Source organism: Terrapene carolina, unplaced genomic scaffold, assembly GCF_002925995.2.
Source record: "Terrapene carolina triunguis isolate 2854851 unplaced genomic scaffold, T_m_triunguis-2.0 Scaffold449, whole genome shotgun sequence".
In the NCBI taxonomy this organism is placed as follows: Eukaryota; Metazoa; Chordata; order Testudines; family Emydidae; genus Terrapene; species Terrapene triunguis.
The window spans coordinates 3,108,389-3,125,604 of record NW_020664800.1 but is presented as its reverse complement, the minus strand read 5'-3'; the positions used below and the strand labels follow the sequence as shown (position 1 = coordinate 3,125,604).

The 17,216-nt window shown below is 59.7% G+C and overlaps 1 protein-coding gene across 5 annotated transcripts in view; it reads right to left on the bottom strand.

Moving 5' to 3' along the window:
• Positions 1–3,611: 3,611 nt before the first annotated feature.
• The window catches only part of ABCA2 (ATP binding cassette subfamily A member 2), a 133,377-nt gene continuing 119,772 nt past the window's right edge, over positions 3,612–17,216 (bottom strand). For all 5 annotated transcript variants that reach the window (XM_024210174.3, XM_024210176.3, XM_024210175.3 and 2 more), the window contains 11 exons: positions 15,817–15,949; positions 14,932–15,049; positions 14,220–14,398; positions 13,604–13,745; positions 12,311–12,445; positions 11,239–11,342; positions 10,707–10,799; positions 9,585–9,687; positions 8,404–8,541; positions 7,737–7,943; positions 3,612–6,412 (listed from right to left, as the gene is read on the bottom strand). In XM_024210174.3, the coding sequence (XP_024065942.2) occupies positions 6,377–6,412; positions 7,737–7,943; positions 8,404–8,541; positions 9,585–9,687; positions 10,707–10,799; positions 11,239–11,342; positions 12,311–12,445; positions 13,604–13,745; positions 14,220–14,398; positions 14,932–15,049; positions 15,817–15,949 (1,388 nt within the window). In that variant the 3' untranslated portion in view covers positions 3,612–6,376. The remainder of the gene's footprint in view (positions 6,413–7,736; positions 7,944–8,403; positions 8,542–9,584; positions 9,688–10,706; positions 10,800–11,238; positions 11,343–12,310; positions 12,446–13,603; positions 13,746–14,219; positions 14,399–14,931; positions 15,050–15,816; positions 15,950–17,216) is intronic.

Genomic DNA, 17,216 nt, shown 5'->3' with positions numbered 1-17,216 from the left:
ACCAGGCGCTTTGTTCCTCCAGAAGCGCACGGCCTCTGGCTGCTGTGGGAATGCCAGGAGAAGAGGAGCTCGGGTCAGAAGGTGGCAGCAGGAGGGAGGCGCACTCAGAAAAAGGTGTCGGCATGAAGCCCAGGTGTAACGCCAACAGACCCCGGTTGTTGGCGGGCGGGATCGAACCTGGGGCCTCTGGAGCTTATTGCGTGAGCTAAAAGCCAACTGGCTCTTAGCTAAGGCTGTAGAGCAGACTCATGAATCGCTCTCTCTCTCTAAGTGGTCTCAGTGCCCTAGATGGGACCGAACACCACACCCAGGAGGTGTGTGGGTCCCACAGGCACTGATAAAGCCCTGGCCTGAAGGGTTACGCAGCACCCGGCCTTGCACAGACACTGCACGGGGTGCTCCACCCAGTCCAACTGGGCAGCTGGGGGGACACTGGTTGCCAGGCTGAGCCCAATAAGAAATTGGGTGCAATTAACTGGGCCTCAGCCTGGTGAGGGAGCCTCGGTGGCTCTGAGGCCTGAACTCCCTGGCTGAGGCCCAGGTAATTGCACCTGTCTAACCCAAGCAGTTTCTAAATTGGCACAACCTCCTTGTGTGAACACTTACCGCAGTGACAGACCGGGAGCTGCCACCCCCGCACCCATTCGAGAGGGTCCGCACAGGGAGTCTGCTCTGGTCGCTTTAGGTCAGTGGGTGTTACTTCTATCTGGACCGGCCCAAAACTTCTGTGCCCGTCCCTTCGCCCTGAAATGAGCATGTGACTCACCTGCCTTGGGCTCTCACAGCAGATTATTAAAAGGGGGAAAGAAATCTAGAGTCTCTGGGACAGAAGCAGACTCCCTGCCGCGTAGCCTGGATTTAGTCTCAATTTCCATGTTCCTTTTTAACACAGCAGAAATTCCAGTTAAACCAAGTGCTAACGAGCAAGCTGAAAGTTGGACTATCCTCAGGGCTGGTGCACTGCCTACAGGTGGCATTTGGTATTACAATGATTTAAAAAGCACTCCCAAGGAAGAGTTATGGGCCTGCTCCCACTGGTGGAAATGTCACTGGAGTGAGAGCAGGATCAGGTCCGGAGCCGGAGAAAGCAAAGACAAGATGGTGGCTGAGAGAGGGAGCAGGGGATTGGGAATGAGGAGGGATTTCCCAGGAGGCCGGGCAGGGAGTGCTGCTGGTTGCAGGCGTGAAGGCAGGAAGCGGAGAAGGGGGCCTGGAAGTGAAGGGAGCGGTGAGAAGAGTGGAGGGGGAGGAGGTGTCTATGGTGTGAGCCGTCACACAGCCCGAAGCGTCCAGCCCTGCAAGACGCACAGGCAGAATTCTGGTCTTTGCTGCACTGGGGCACTGGAGGTACGGCAGTCGCCAGTGGGGTGGTTCTAGTTATACGGGCGTCTGGTGGGAATCTCTGGTTTCATCCCCATGGGGGAAGGCCCTGCCTCAGGAGGCAGGATGCGGGGGAATGACATCATGGCTTTGATGAGTGGCTAATATTGTGATGTCATTTCTGGAGGCGGGGCTTTGGGGATGACATCACTCATCCTCTCCTGAGGCCTGTCTTTTGGACGGGGCTGGAGCCAAGCAGGGTTTTGCTGGGGGTAGCCCCACAGACAGAGGCGAAGCCTGCGGGCTGCCCCATCAAACACATGGCCCCCGACTTTAACAGTGACACAAACGGACCAATTTTCAAAATGCTTTAAAAATACATGGTCTGAAAATGGTACTTTCAATAGGGGAAAAATACACATCTATCGTATCACAATCTAGCGCCTGCACGGCTGAAACCTGGCCAACTTGGTGCTACCACAGATGCAGGCATGACCGTTTCAGGGCACACGGCAAGCCCCTGCCTTGGAGAGTGAGCTCTGCTGCCTGTCCCCACACCGACCCCCAATGCTGCTCTCCCCACTCAGCCCCTGAATGGCTTGGGAGAGGCCCTCTCCAGCTCCAACTCAACAGTAGGGCTCCTTCCCCCACCCCCACGGGATCGCCGAGACCCCTGGGTAGCAGACGGCTAGTGGGGAGGTAGCAGGGCTACAGCAAGTGGGGTGGGGCGGGGGGCAGTACCTACAGCCCTTACAGCTCAGAGTTGTGCGGGTGGACACTGAAAGCAAAGCACAGGGGGGTCTCGCTTAGGCACAACAGCTTGGCCTTGTGGCTTCCCAGCGGGGAATGTGCAGCCGGGTCCCTGCGTGAGGCCACAAGGCAGCATTCCCAAAGCCCAGGGAGAAGCAGGCCAAGACCATGAATAAATCCTGGGGCCATTTGCTAAATGCGCTTCCAGGCCTGGATTGAACACCGCTGCAGTCCCATCGTTCTGGTTCCGGCCCAGCCCTGAAGGAGAGAGGTAGTGCCCAGGCTGAACAGTAGGACAGGGGGCAGACCCTTTCCCAAGGGAGATGGCAGGGTAGGACTGACTTGGCATACTGGACTGGGCAGGAGTGCCAGGAGCAGGCCCTGCCCTGAGCCACTAGCTCATAGGCCAGAAGAGGGTGGGCATATACCTGTGCATTCATACGGGGCTTTAACCCAGCGGTGCCACCAGGTGCCTGGGGAGCTCCTACTGGTGTTCTCGCTCTCTCTCTTTTACAGACACACACACACACTTTCTCTCTCTCTCTGCAGAGCTCCACAGGCACACACCTGGCTGACAAATGGCTACCTCCCCTGTTCAGTGAGGCCAGAGCCCCTGAATACAAATGAGTCTTTGGTGCTGGGGACAGAGGTGGGACGCTGAGCCCAAGGCCGACCCTCGGCGCTGGGTTCCCTCTTAACTTTGCAGACAGCCCTGGTGGGACCCACACGCTGGGACGATGTCACCGCGCCGAAGGGGCTTCGCAAACAGCAGCCACCCTCCTTGGAAGAAAAAAACCATTACAATGACAGGGCGATGCTGCGTCTCATCCGAGAAGCAACGCGCCACCCTGGGCGAAAGCACCCCTGACAGAGCCTCTGCCCTCCTGGAGCACTGTCCTCCCCGAGGCCCTGTGAGAACAGAGCCCACGGGTGCCAGCAAACAGCTGCCAAGACACAAAGCACCTACAAGATGAGCAAAGGTGATGAAGTGGGCAGAGATGCCCCATAGGTCCCCTTGGCGATGGGCACTCAGTGGCTGGTGGAGATTGGTGGCTCCGGAATAGCCAAGTGGTCCATACAGTACCAGCTGCTGCATATCCTGTCCTCCACAGGCCAGGCAGGGCGTAGTGCATTGGCACAAACTGGCTGAGCACTAGAGTTTGGAGAGGAGCAAAGGAAATCCCCAGACGGTGATGCCAGGGCTCAGCCATGCCGAGATCAGCCCTGGCTCGGGGGACTCAGTTCAAGGCAAACCAGTCCGCGGGCTCCTCCGCAGAAAGGAGGGACATCGGCTGAGTCTGTTAGAAGGTGCTGGGCAGCGCTGGCACTCCTGCCACGTCACGCAAGCCCTCTGCCCAATGCTGAAGGGGAGAAGCCAGTGTCAAAGGGAGCAGACCGGCCCAAGGATGTGCCCAGCATGGAGACCTCGGCTTCCTCCCTGGAAGGTATCCGCAAGGGGCTCGGAAAACAGGCGACGTCCCTTCTCCCAGCCCATGCCCTCCCTTCAACTCCCCCCGCATCCCCCATGTTACATCCATTGCTCCCCCTGCCTGCCCAGTCACAGGCTCCCAGACCAAGTGAACAACCCCGGATTTTATTGCAGATTTTAAAGTTAAATTAACGGTCCAGGGGCCTTGGCTGTCTCACACCCACAAGCTTCCTGATGCCCCACCACTAAAGGAAAACCAATATGATTCACAGCTTCAAACCCAAAAACCTGGGTGCAGCCCTTCTGAGCAACCCTCCAATAACACACCGGGGCGTCTGCTGTGGTGGCTCGGGACGTGGGTATTATAAATTATTATAAACAACACCAAGTCAGGAAATACGAGAAAAGGTGCATCCTGACGGCAGCCCTGTTAATGCAATGCCAGGATGCCACCCAGCCTGTGCCCAGTGACCCCGTTTGGCACGAGACGTCTCTGACACCTGACAGCTCTTCACGCAGGAATCAGCGGCTGTGTGGGCTCCCAGGGTGAGGCCAGCTGGCCACGGCAGCTCAAGCAAGGAAAAACCGCAGGCAGGCCCAGCAGGGTGTGACAGGGTTAATGGCGGCAGAGTGAGGGTTGCTGGGATCCAGAGCCCAGATGGGGCAGGGGCCCGCCATGGCCAGGAAACCAAGCAGCAGGTACCTGGCCTCAAACAGAATCACTCCAGGCTGGATGGCGGGGATGGCCGCTGAGGGAAAAGGCGTGGGCAGGCTTTGCTTGCGCTCCAATGCTCGAGGGGGTCCTCCACAGCCCTTGGCCTGCCTGGCATCCCTCGGGGGCCATCTCCCCTTGGCGAGATCACCTCCAGTCTCCCTTCAGCCTCCGCTCCCTTCTATGCGCCAGGCGGGGCCACAGCTCAGTGGAGGATGGACCTTCGGCCCAGGGATTCAGGAGGCCTCCAGCCACTCCAAGCCCAGCTACACCTCCGGGCCCGACCATGCTGCCCTGGTGCCTCTCATGGCAAGACGCCCTGGGGGGCTGAACAGTCTCCTGGCCCAGGCTCCCCTCCACCCCCTGAGCGGCTGGGGCAGCCGAGTGTTCTGGCTGGGAACGCAAGGCCGCCTCAGGCTGGCCCGGGGATGCCCCAGTTGATGAGGAAGGCAGGTCAGCCGCCTGCATGCGCTCCACTGGACCCCGTGCATGGGAGGGCGGGCTGCTCCAGCGGGCGGGGGGCGGTGGACAATATCGCCCCCCCAGTGGCCATACCCCACTGGAATAGAAACCCTAACACTGCCACATGAACGTGTTTCCAGGGTTACCCCTGCAACCTCAACTGGCTCCCTGGAGGGGTCAGGCCCCCTCCTGCTCCAGCAGCCCCCAGCCTCCATCTCCTCAACCACAAATTATTCCAGGATTTTTTTCTCCCTAGTTTAAAATAAGGGGGGAGGGGGAGAGAGAGAATCAGGCCAGAGTATGCAATGCCCTGTGAGTCTACTCTGCCCTGGCTGCCCCCCCAGGGGCTCTCTGTGGGGCTGGGTTAGCCTGGGGGGAGCTGGCCATCTGAGAGGCTGGCATGGTGGTTGCCTTCTATAGCAAAGGTGGGGCTGGAGAAAAACTCAAGCTGGCCTTGTCGCAGAATGGCTCCCCGCTGATGCAGAAAGCAGGTCTGGGGTCCTGCCGCCCCCTGGGTAGGGTAGCAGATTTACAGGGTAGGTTGTGGGGGGCCAATGAAAGGGGTGCTGCTGCCTCTGTACGGTTTGCTTTAGAGACGGGCCTGAACCTCCAAGCCTGGATCTCCCCGGCGGGACTCTCCCGCAGGCCGGAGCTCCTGAGGACGGGCTGGTGGTGAAAGCAGCTTGATGCGTGGCTCCTGCCTGCCCCTGCAGCCCGGCCCTGCCGCTGGAACGCAGCCTCACCCTCAGGCAGCCAGGACCTGGGAGCCGAGTGCGGGCTCGGGAGGAGCCGTACACAGACGCATTGCCAAGTGTGAGCAGCCTTCAAAGCACTGGGATGGCTCGGCTGTGGCTGGGAGTCGCTTGCGGCGTCCCTCGGCATCCAGGCAGCCCGGTGGGAGACAGCCCGTCTCTGACAGCGCTGCTTTGGGCAGCAAGGAAAGCCCTCCCCCTCGGCCCTGCTCCAAGCCCGCATTTCACGGCAGCTGGCCCATGTTTAAAAAACCCACACAAGCCAGACACCTGAGAGAAGCAAAGCCCAGCCCCCCCCCCCCCCCCCATCCCCTGGCAGGCCGGCATTGCTGCGCCGAGCCATCTGTCACATCATTAAAAAAATAAATCTTCCTTCTCTGAGGCCGCGCCACCCACTCCTGCCTCTGGGGGCAGCGCTAGGTAACCGTGTGGAATCCGCCCCGAGGTGCAGCCTTTGCGGGGCAGGGGAAGCAAACCGCCAGCCCCGACCGCAGGGTGCGGCTCCTCTCGCGTCCCTCCGGAAAGGATCAAAGGAAGCGGTGGCCGCACGCAGTCTGCTCTGTACATTTACTCCTCCCTTCTTCGCCACCTTCCTGCAACCCCCAGGCAACCAGCCCTTCTCCCCTCTGCCACTGCAAGCAGCCCCCCAGCTGCCGCAGGGAAAGCAGCTGCGGCAGGCCAGGGCGAGGGTCGCTGAGCGGTGGGCCCGGTCGGTGGGGAGAAGCCTCCAGTGTCCATCCAGGCCAGTGCTCTGCCCTCAGGTCTCTGGGCCTTGCTGTGGCAGCTCCATGGCAGCTTCTGGTTGGGGCTGGAGGATCCAGGCGGCTAACAGCCTTGCCGACAGCTAACGCTGGATGACTGCCACTCAATGGAGGGCGGGGAGGGGCGGGGGCTCTGGGACAAGGGGGAGTCAGCGGCTCCTAGGCTGGGGAGTTCGCTCCTCCCGGCTCCTCAGCAGAGAGTGTCCGTGTTGAAGGAGAGCTGAGCCTGCAGAGAGAAGAGCGGCGGGGGGGGGGGGGGCACATGACAGCAGGGGGTCTCAGTGGTTCTGATCCGTGCAGGGTCTGCAACCCCCTCAAGCCCTGCTGGTGAAAGCGAGATGCCCCCACCCACCCAGCAGGGAATGGGGCTCTGGGAGTATTGCTCTGGTTCCTCTGAGCCCAGCATCCCTAAGCTGGGCCAGCCCTGGGCACTGAGACCCAGCTGGCCTCCTGGAGAGCTTCTGAGCCCTTCCCCCCTTGGCCCAATGGGCTGCGCAGGCCCAGAGGAGAAGCCAGACAGGGGAGCTCAGGGGCTGGGGAATGGGCATGTTAGGCCCAAGAAAATGGAGGATAGAACAGGTTGTTTGGCCAGCTTAGCCAAAGTTAGGCTAACAGTAGTTGCTGGGCCATTCCTGTGTCTCTGTCAAACCTGAGGACAGGCTTGCTTGAGCTGCAGAGAACGAGATAAGAGGGGGGGCCGCACTCTTGTACCAGATGTGCTAGGAACAGTTTGTTTGGACATATGGAGACTTGCAGTCTCCACGCCCTGTTTCTGTTCTTCATCTGTTCTTAACTCCCTCCTTTCTCCTAGTTTCTGGTGCATGACAACAAAGCTGATAAGAAGTTGCTGAGGCATCACGAATTGTTTGTAGTGCCAAAGAAGATAGATATGCAGGAATATTAGAAGCTTTCTAACTCATAAAGGGGGGTTGGGTTGGGTTGTTTTAACTATGACGCGAGGGAACTGTCTATATAACCTCACTAGTTATTGTAATTGTGGCTGGTTCTCTCTGGAGACGAGCCGCTCTCTATTGTTGTGTGCACTCCTCAATAAAGAGCTTGTCACTGGACCTTGCTGGTGTTGCCTGTCTCTCTCTGCGGTCAGACAACGAACCTTGCCGTCTGGGTTCTGAGTCCCCGACAGGCATCTCCCTGAGAGCTCCAGGCAGGGCACAAGGGGCATCACCCCTTGCCAGGGAGTGGGACTTAGACAGCAGAGGCTGCCTGAGCAGATTCCTGCACCCTGAGGGCTGGGTTCTGGCCCTAATACTGCCGGGGCAGCCCCTCGGCTGCAGAGGAGTCTGGGCAGGTTCTGTCTGGTGCAATGGGCAGCAGAGTCTGGCCCAAACTTTGTTCTGGGATTGGCCGGCAAAATCCACTTTGGGGTCTTTGCTTCTTCCCTATTCCCCAGAGGAGGGCGATGCCCAGGGACTCCCCGTCATGCCCGAGAGCTCAGCGTTCGCCCTGCCCTGCGCAGGCACATGTAGGAGAGGGCGTGCTCTGCCCTGGGAAAGCTCTGCTGGATGTCTGGGGACAGGGCCCCCCCTCACCCTCTCCTCCTCGAAGCTGATCAAGCCCTCGTCATCTGTCTCCAGGTCCTCGGGCTCCTCCACCACCAGGGCCCGCAGCTCGGTAGGGGCGGCGCGGGGCCGCAGCAGGCTCAGGATGTGCTCCAGCGGGGACTGGATCGAGCAGTTGGGGCTGGTCTCCTGCTGCTCCAGGTTGTCGCTTTGCTTCTTGGCAAAATTCACAAACACCTGGAAAAGTGAAGGTGAAAGCGCCATTCTCCAGACAGGGCTCAGGAGATCCCACGCCCCACCCAGCAAAGGGGGGTGGTTTTCCGTCCCACCCTCCAGCCTGTCTGCACACCCTGTGGGGCTGGAGTCAATCACCTCGGGGCTCTGCACAGTGACCCCCAGCTCCAGAGGAGATCAGCCCCATCACTGGGACTAGCTAAGGCCCGCCACATGCACCCGACATGCTCACAGACCGCAGCGCAGCCGGGGCCACGGAAGGGCCCACCAGGGTGAAATGCCCAATGGAGGCCGGTGCTGGACAATGAACAGGCAAGGCTCTGACCCCCACTAAATCTGGCTGTCGCTAGTGCGTTCCTGCACTTACAATGGGTGACCCCAGAGCAGGCCCTTCCCTAGAACCCCCGCCCAGACGGGGCATGTGCTGGCCCCGCCCGGGTTGCCCCTTGCCCCCGGGACTCACGTTATCCAGTGTGGTCTGGCTGACGGAGTAATCCTCGATGCCCAGCACGTCCACCACCTGCTCCATCTTGCTGAAGACCTGGGCCAGCGAGATCTGCTCAGACTTGAGCTGGTACTGCACCTTGGTGTGGTGTCGCTCCTGTGGGAGTGGGACAGGCGTCAGGCTCACCCCCGAGGCACTGGCCAGCTTCCCCGCCTGCCCCCGGACCCTGACCCCCTCCAGTCCCTCTGTGAAGCGAGAGCAGGGGTCCCCCATGTGAGGCCCAGCACTGCCCCACGGCTCCTGCCAGTGGCAAGAGACTGCCAGTGTTCAGAGGGCTGAGGGGGAAACCTACACAAATGCTTGGAAGCCCCTGATGTCCCCCACTCCTGCTGTATTTACCCCAGGGCTTGGCAGGCACCAAGGGGCAGCTCATGGCCCTCCCTGGCCAGTCCATCTCTGTTCCTCTTGGACTCGGCCCCGCGTTTAGTGGTGACCCACTGGCCGTGGGTCGATCGCTGGGCAGGAGTCCGTGGGGAGGATAAAGGTGAGACTGCCTGCTCACTGGGGGAGCAGCTGGGGATGTGGTGGAAAGGGGTAATCACCCTGCCCCCCTTTGAGCTGGGACCGTTTGGGCTCAGGGACAGTGGGGGCGGGGGGCGGTGTGCTGCGTCCCATCTCTGACGCTGGCTGATACCAGACCCCTTTGTAAAGCACCAGATGGTGCAACTCTTGTGTCTTGTGGTGAAAGCACAAGACCCCGGCTAGTCCTGTCTGCCACCAGGCATAATGTGCGACCCCTTCTGCCGTGCCAGGCCTCAGCTTTCCACCCGGGCAATGAGGATAATGCCGCCAGGCGACCTCCCGGGGGCTGAATTCATCGAAGTGCTGTGGGATCCAGCCATGGATGTGGGGAGGACGAGGAAGGGTCATTATGATGACACCCTGGCCCCGCTGCTGTCCCTACTGCTGAGCACCGAGGCTCCCGGCTGGCCTCATTGCACACGCTGTGAGTCCGGAGACGTGGTGTCAACCAAGAGCCAGGCCCCAGGAGCCCAGGTAACACTCAGCCCTGCCCTTCACGCCTGCGAAGGGAGGGAGAGGGGAAGCCACACAGAAAGCCAGGGGCCTGCTGGGGCTCCAGCCAGGCCGTCTCCTGGACCCTGATCCGGGGAGGGAGCGCTGCGGGGGGCGGTGCTCACCTTGAGGATGGCCTCGGGGAAGTTCCTGTTGAAGAACCGCACCACTTCCTTGACGCTGAGGCTGGACTTGGTCCGCACCGTGATCATGTAGCCATCTCCAAACCTGGGCAGGGCCGAAGACGCCACGTGAATCCACATCCCCCGAGAGGCCCAGCTGCAGCCTAAGCCCCCGCCCCGCCCAGCAGGGCACAAATCGGTGCCAGGGAGGAGCGTTTGCCCCAAGGAAGTTGTCCCTGCAACTCCTTGACTGGCAAGCTCTAGCCAGGGTGTCAACCAGCCTGGCCTTCCTCCCTGGGAGCCAACCATGCTGCCCCCTGCATCGACACTGGCTCGGGAGCAAGAACCGGGCGCTGGGTGTGGCAGCAAGTTGGCAGATTATCACCCCTGGGCCGCGTGGGACCAGGGAAGCAGAATTCCAGCCTCTGGCTGCGCTGCCAGCCCACATCCCTGTGTCTTTGCCCACCCAGCTGCACTCACGTGCCTGACACCCATAAGGAGAGGGGGAGCCTTCCTCACACCAGGGACTGGCACAGAGCATGCCAGCCGGGGAGCTGCTGGTACAGACGAGGCCAGAAATCCCGAGGCTACAGAAACATTGTTCTCCTTAACCTCTGAGGCGAGGCCAAGAAGCAATGGGCTTAAATTGCAGCAAGGGCAGTTTAGGTTGGACATTAGGAAAACCGTCCTAACTGTCAGGGTGGTTAAGCACTGGAATAAATGGCCAAGAGAGATTGTAAAATCTCTGTCATGGGAGGTGTTTGAGAGCAGGTTGGATAAACACCTGTCAGGGATGGTCTGGTTATTACATAGTCCTGCCAGGAGTGCAGGGGACTGGACTAGACGACCTCTCGAGGTCCCTTCCAGTCCTACCATTCTAGGATTTATAATTTACAGTGACACCGGCGATGGACGCTGCGCCATGACTCCCCTACCCTGATACCGCGGCAGCACTTCCCAGCCTCCTCCCTGGGGGGAAGAGGCTCTGCCCCAGGGCATGGGGGCCAGGCAGGTACTCTCCCCGCAGGCCTCTCTGCAGATGGATGGGGCTGTCCCCAGGGGCATGGGTGCCGGTCGGATGCTTTCCCCGCAGGCCCCTCCCTCGCCGGGGCAGGAATCTCTTACCTGTTTTTCAGGTGCTGGATGCTGCCGAGACACTTGAGCCGCCCGTTCACCATGATGGCCAGCCTGGTGCAGAGCGCCTCGCACTCCTCCATGCTGCGGGAGAGGAGGCAGAGATGAGCAGGGGCGGCCCGGCCTGGTTGTGCTGGGCGCCGGTCCCTGCTCTTTGGGTTCACGCGTCCCAGGGGCCAAGCCACTTGTATGGCCTGCACACGAGTCAGGGGGTGCTGCGTGGCAGGGCCCTGGGGTGCTATCAGTCCAGAAGGGGACACCTCAGATGTGAATGGGACCTGGGCTCTTTTGGGGCTCTGATGGCTTCCCTGCCACGGTGGCTGTGCTGCAGGGATGTGGGGTAGGGAACCGTGTCTTCTCACTGGGCACTGGTGCCCCTTCGCTTCCCCCACCGCATGCATCCAGCTAGGCTGGGCTGCTCTGCTCCATGGAGAGCTCTCCCGTGCTGGGTCCCACGTGGTGGGGTGGGGTGGACAGGAGGGGGCTGTCACATCTCAGGCCGGCGGCCTGAGGCCTCACTAACCTGTGGGACGTCAGCACCACAGAGCGGCCCGTTTTGATGATGTCCAGGATGAGGTTCCACAGGAAGCGCCGGGCCTTGGGGTCCATGCCTGTCGTCGGCTCGTCCTTCCAGAAGGGAGAGAGGCTGAGGTCACCCACCCTGGCCTCCTGCACTGGGCCCAGTCTTTTCCCCCTGTCTCCCCCCTTGCACTGGCACCTTCCCTCGCCCTTTATTCATTAGGATGATGTATCACAGGGGCTCTCAACCTGTCTCTTTCTGAGCCCCCTCCCCACATGCTATAAAAATTCTATGGTCCCCCTGTGCCACCATAACTGGTTCTCTGCATATGAAAGCCAGGGCCAGTGTTAGGGGGTAGCAAGCAGGGCAATTGCCTGGGGCCTCAGGGCTCCCCATCAAGCTACATTGCTCAGGCTTTGGCTTCAGCCCACGGTGGCGGGGCTCAGGCCCAGGCTTCAACCCTATGTGGCAGGGCTTCAGCTTTCTCCCTGGACCCCAGCTGGCCCTGCTCGGTGACCTCCCCCCCGAAACCAGGTTGAGAACCACTGAAGTATCAGGTGTATTACGGTAGCACCCAGGAGCCCCAGTCATGGAGCAGGATCACACTGTCCTAGCCACTGTCTCCCCCTCCTGCTCCCATCTCGATGGCTGCCCCTCAGCCCTGCTGCACACGGCTCCTGTCTGCTCCCCATTCCAGCCTCATGCCGGGATTGGGGCGTGTGGTGTAGACCCACCTCGCAGTCAGGGCACCCCCATCCCAGCTCACACCCCAGCACCGGCCTAGAGCCAGGGGCAGCGGGGCTGCAGGGGGAGCAAAGGCGAAGGAGAGCCCCTCTCTCAGCCAGGGGGTTGGCAGGGATGGCTGGATCTGTTTTACCAAAGGCAGCTAGCTGCCCTCCAGCATTAGCTCAGCCTCAGGCACCTCCCATCCCAATGGCACGTCTGCCCCTTGAGCAGGAGCCAGGCGGACACGAACGGGAGAGCAGAGCCCGCTCCTGGGCTCACCCAGACGCCCCGGGCACAGAGCTGAGCCGCGTCCCTTCCCCCGGCCTGGGCCTGGCGCCACACTGCTCACCAGGAAGATGAAGGCAGGGAAGCCAATCAGGGCGATGGCCGTGGACAGCTTCCTCTTGTTGCCCCCGCTGTAGGTGCTGGCCGGCTTGTCGGCGTATTTGGTGAGCTCCAGCTTCTTCATCGCCCACTTCACCACCTGGAGGGGGGCACAGCATGAGGGGGCTGTGGTTACCGGGCCCTGCTGGCGATAGGGCCTAGCTACCATGGCAACGGGCCCTGGCCACAGTGCAAACAGGGACCAAGGTGTTCCTGGCTACAGGGCGAGGGGACGCATGGACGCTGAGCTCCCTGCCTCGTGCAGTCCAGGCCTATTGTGGGCCCCAAATCTCAACACTATTAGAATCAGCTGATGTGGACCATCCTCCGTATTCCCACTGGCCCCTCCTTCCTAGCCCAAAAGCCACCCTCCAGAGAAAGTCAGAGCCATCGCTCCAGGGAGTCCCCAACCCCTCGAGGGGTACAAAGCGCAGGTGCTGGCACTCCCCGGGCTGGCCGAGTGGGCATGGCCCAGGCTGGGCTCCCATAGAACCACACATCTGGGGTGTGCATGTGTGTTCCGTGTGCACCTGGGTCTGTGCGCGTCTGCCAGGGGGGTGGGCGTGTTGCCAGGTAGGTTGTAAGAAGCCGTGCTGCTCACTCTGGAGAGGTTTTTATCCCAGGGTGGTGGGCAGGAGCTGATGGAGGCTTTGGTCTCCCCATAGCAGCTCAATGGCAAGAGGGGGATAAATTGGCCTCTGGCCTGTCAACCACCTGTTGAATTAAGCCCTGGTACTTGGTAGCCATGCCCCATGCCACTGGCAGACAGCCGGCACTGGCATTGAGAGCCCTTAGGAAGTACCAGCGGTGCAGTGCCAGGGGCTGTGGCTCCCCCAGTGTGACATGAAATGGCATTTCCAGAGCCAGTGGCACCAGAACCCCCAGCAACATCAAGACAGAGCCTCTCAGACCTGTGTCTAGGGGCTGTTGCAGCTGGGCCCCCTGTACCCAGCCCAGCATTGCCCTTCTCGGGCTGGGAGCAGGGGGCAACAGGACCTGGCCCGTGGCAGGGAGAGATCCTGCTGGTCGAGCAGCAGCCCTGGCTATGCATGGGGGGGCGGGGGTCACTGCAGCCCAGGGCATGATCACAGATCAAAGGGCGGAGGAAAGCTCTGACCTGCTAGTGCCCAGGATTTCCTGCTCTGGGAGGACTGGGAAGTTGGCCCTGTGTGATGACCTCTGACTCCCCCGCCTGAGGGCAGAAGCCCAGCCCAAATGGTTCCATTCTGCAAAGCCCCAGGGCTCCCCAAGGCCTTACCCTCTCCTCGTCCTTCCAGGGGATGCCACGCAGCCGGGTGTAGAGCTCCAGGTGCTCCTGCGCCGTGAGCTCGTCGAACAGCGCGTCAAACTGCGGGCAGTAGCCCAGGCTCTGCTGCACCTGGAGGAGCTCCTTCAGGATGCTACGGGGAGAGGAAGGATGGTGCAGTGGTGAGGGCACTAGCTCAGCACTTGGGAGATCTGGGTTCAAGTCCCTGCTCCACCACAGGCTTCCTGTGTGACTTTGGGCAAGTTCCTTCCCTGCTCCGTGCCTCAGTTTCCACATCAGTAAAAGGCAGCTGGTTGGGGTGGTTGACACGTGAGCAAAGCAGGCTACGTCTGTGATCGTTTTCTAGAGCTTTGCTACTGGACTGCCTCCTGCTTTGGAAAACCCAAATCCACGGGCAGCCTGCGTTCCCCCACAGCAACATCACGGGCCAAGGTCACTGAAAGTTCCCGGGGGGATGGATTTGCTGCAGTGCGACTGGCTCCAAGGGCCCCTCCCAGGGCTGGCTGGACACTCCCCCGTAAGGCCCACCCACAGGCCGAGCTCCAGTCCCTTCCACCGACCATCACACAGCGTAAGCCTCACCCAACCACGCCCCGTCTGCGGGTACCTGTGCCCGTTGATGAAGGCCTCCCCTCCGGTGGTGCTCTCGTCCCCAGTCAGCATCTTGAAGGTGGTGGTCTTCCCCGCCCCATTGACGCCCAGCAGCCCGAAGCACTCCCCGGGCCGCACGCCCACGCACAGACGGTCCACGGCCAGGATGCGCCCGATCTTGCGGGATTTGTACACCTGACCCGACAGGAACAAAGGGGCAGCTCACTGCCATGAGGATCCCTGGCCGCGGAGGGCTCTGAACCCTGCAAGGCAAGGCGCTGGGCTCGCGACACACCGGCGCTGCCCATGCCAAAGGCGGGCAGAGGGCAAACGCGCCGGTTCCCCCAGCCAACAGCTGCACTCTGGAGGAGCTGGAGACCTGCCCCAGGCTCCAAACCCGACCCCCACAATGGTCACATGCATGTGGGTGCCATTCTCCTCTGGTCCTGGGGCATAGCGCCCCTCTCCCACCTGTGCCGGCTGGGGGATCTCCCGCCTGCCTGCCCCACGCTCAGAGGGTAGGGTCACACACAGAGGTTGATGTCTCTGAGCTAACACAGCCAAACCTCTTAGCTGAAGCAGCACAGGCTCCTGGCTTCAGCTCCAGAGGGCCTGGGCTCAGTGACTCACAAAGGGGCATGGTACCAGGTCTACATCCCAGCGAGAGGCCCTGTCCTGTCCCGTCCCAGGCCGAAGGGGGCCATTGGCAAGGACGGAGCTGCCCCTACCTTGGTGAGATTCTCAATCTTGAGCATGTCGTTGTCGGCATCGCCGCGCAGGACCCGGTGCCGTTCGTTGGCCACGTCGACGTCGTCCTCGATGGGCTTGTTGGAGACGGGCAGCCGCCTGCGGGAGGGGGAGATGGTGTGGGATGGGTCAGGGGAGCTGCGCCGTGTGGCCAGATAGACCACAAGGTCTGTGCTCCCTTCCTCCTCCCAGCAGAGGGGACTTGGGACCTCCACAAGGCAGCGTGGTCCAGTGAATGGAGCACAAGGCCAGGGCCCAGGAACCCCTGATTTCTAACCTTGCCTCTGTTCCAGCTTGCTAGATAACTGTATCCGGTCACCACACGCCACTGTGCCTCAGTTTCCCCACTGTAAAATAGGGCTGGTACCCCCCACCTCACAATGGCCCCTCTGGCAGTTTGATCTGCAGAGGAGTGACCCAGTTTGGAACAAATCTGTCCCTCTGGACCCAGGCTGAGCCATAAACTGCTCCTAGCCTCTGCCTGGCTGGGCAGGGGGTTACTAAGCAATGGTGGGATATGTGCCTCCCATCTGTGCTCTCTAGGGGCAGAGAGGCCATGACAGACTCCTCTCAGCCCTGCTTTGCAGACCCAGCAACTGGGATCATATGTTCTGCTTTTGAAGTGTGTGTGTGTGTGTGTCTCTGTCTGTCTGTCTGATCTGAAACCCAGGCAGGCCCCAGAACCTGTCCCTTGCCACCGACTGGGATGAATTCATAGCCCCTGGCTCTCCAGGGGGCGCCATCTTGTTCTGTGACCATGTCCCCGATCCAGCCTAGCATCATGGCCGTCATGTCCGACACTCAGGGATAACACGAAGGACACGGTGTGCAGAGCCTCCCATTGCCCCCCTGACCCTACCACTCACTGTGGTTTCCGGAGGAAGTTATATTGGCACATGATGGTGATGAAGAAACCTACGAAGCCTTCAATCGTCATGGCGACCAGGCCCCGGGTCACAATGTCCCACTCAAAGGGTGATTTCATTTTATCAAACTGCCCTGGGGGGAGCAAACGAAGAATTTACAAGGGATAAGATCAGACCAAGATAAGAGCATAGGACTTACCGCACTACGCCTGGGCCAAGCACCTCTCTAGTATGGCATCCTGTCCCTGACAGTGACCAGTACTAGTGCTTCAGAGGAAGGCACAAAGCCCCAGCAAATGCACTGTACTGGAGGGATGGGGGATTCCTTCCTGATCAACATGTGCCCTGAAGCATGAGGATTGAGAGCACCAGTATTTTTTTTCCAAGATACCAATACAAGAGATTAACAAAGAGACAAGACGTCTTAAACAAAGTAACCCTGGCAAACAGAGGAGCCCTCCTAATAATGCATGAGGAAGGAAATATTCACAGACAAAATCACCAGTGACTATACTGCTGAAATTTCCCTGTAGAAGGCCATTACAAATGCCTGTAATGATCTCAAACAACACCTAGCTTGTCGGCGCTGAGGCCCCGATCCTGCCAAGACATATACACATGTGCACACCAAGTGGCTCCAGTGACATTAATGGACCAACGTGCAGGGAGTAAAGTTACGCATATGGGTAAATGCTTGTAGGGTCGGGGCTTTAGACCTTAAGCTCTTGGTCTGTGTATGGAGGATGCTGAGCAAAACGGGACTCTGATACATTATAATTAAATGCCACAGCTAGAAGCCCACATCTTAGTACACTGTCCAGAACTAAGTTCAAAGAAAACCAAGGCGCAATGAAAGCCAACATTTTCAAAATGCTGCCTGAGATAAATCCAGGGCTGCAGACTCTCTGTTGGGAACAGACATTTGTCCACTAGGTGGAAGAGAACCAAAGGGAGAAGGAGGGTTTAACTAACCACATTACATTACTGGAGTGGGACTATGAAATGGAAAGATGTGGTTTCGCTTTCAATTTTGCTTCACTTGTGGGATCGAGGCCACACAGCACTCTGGGTGATTTGTTGTCACCAGCGCTAGATCTAGACAGAACAATGCCTTTCCATCCGGACATCCTTCGCCAGTAAAGTCATCTTGCAACTTTACAATATCAACTACGTGGAAAATGCAAATGGTAAGTCCTTGGTTTTTTAAAGGATTTCTCAGCACCTTCTGGAGCAGCCTCTAAGATGCCAGCAGCTCTGGAAGTAAATAGGAAAGCGGTTTGGAAAGAGGTTTCCAGGGCCAAGTTCAAGAGACCCCAGTCAGACTGTGAGCTCCTTGGGGCAGGGACTGTTTTCTGTTCTATGGCTGTACAGCGCCTAGCACAATGAGGTCCTGGACCTTG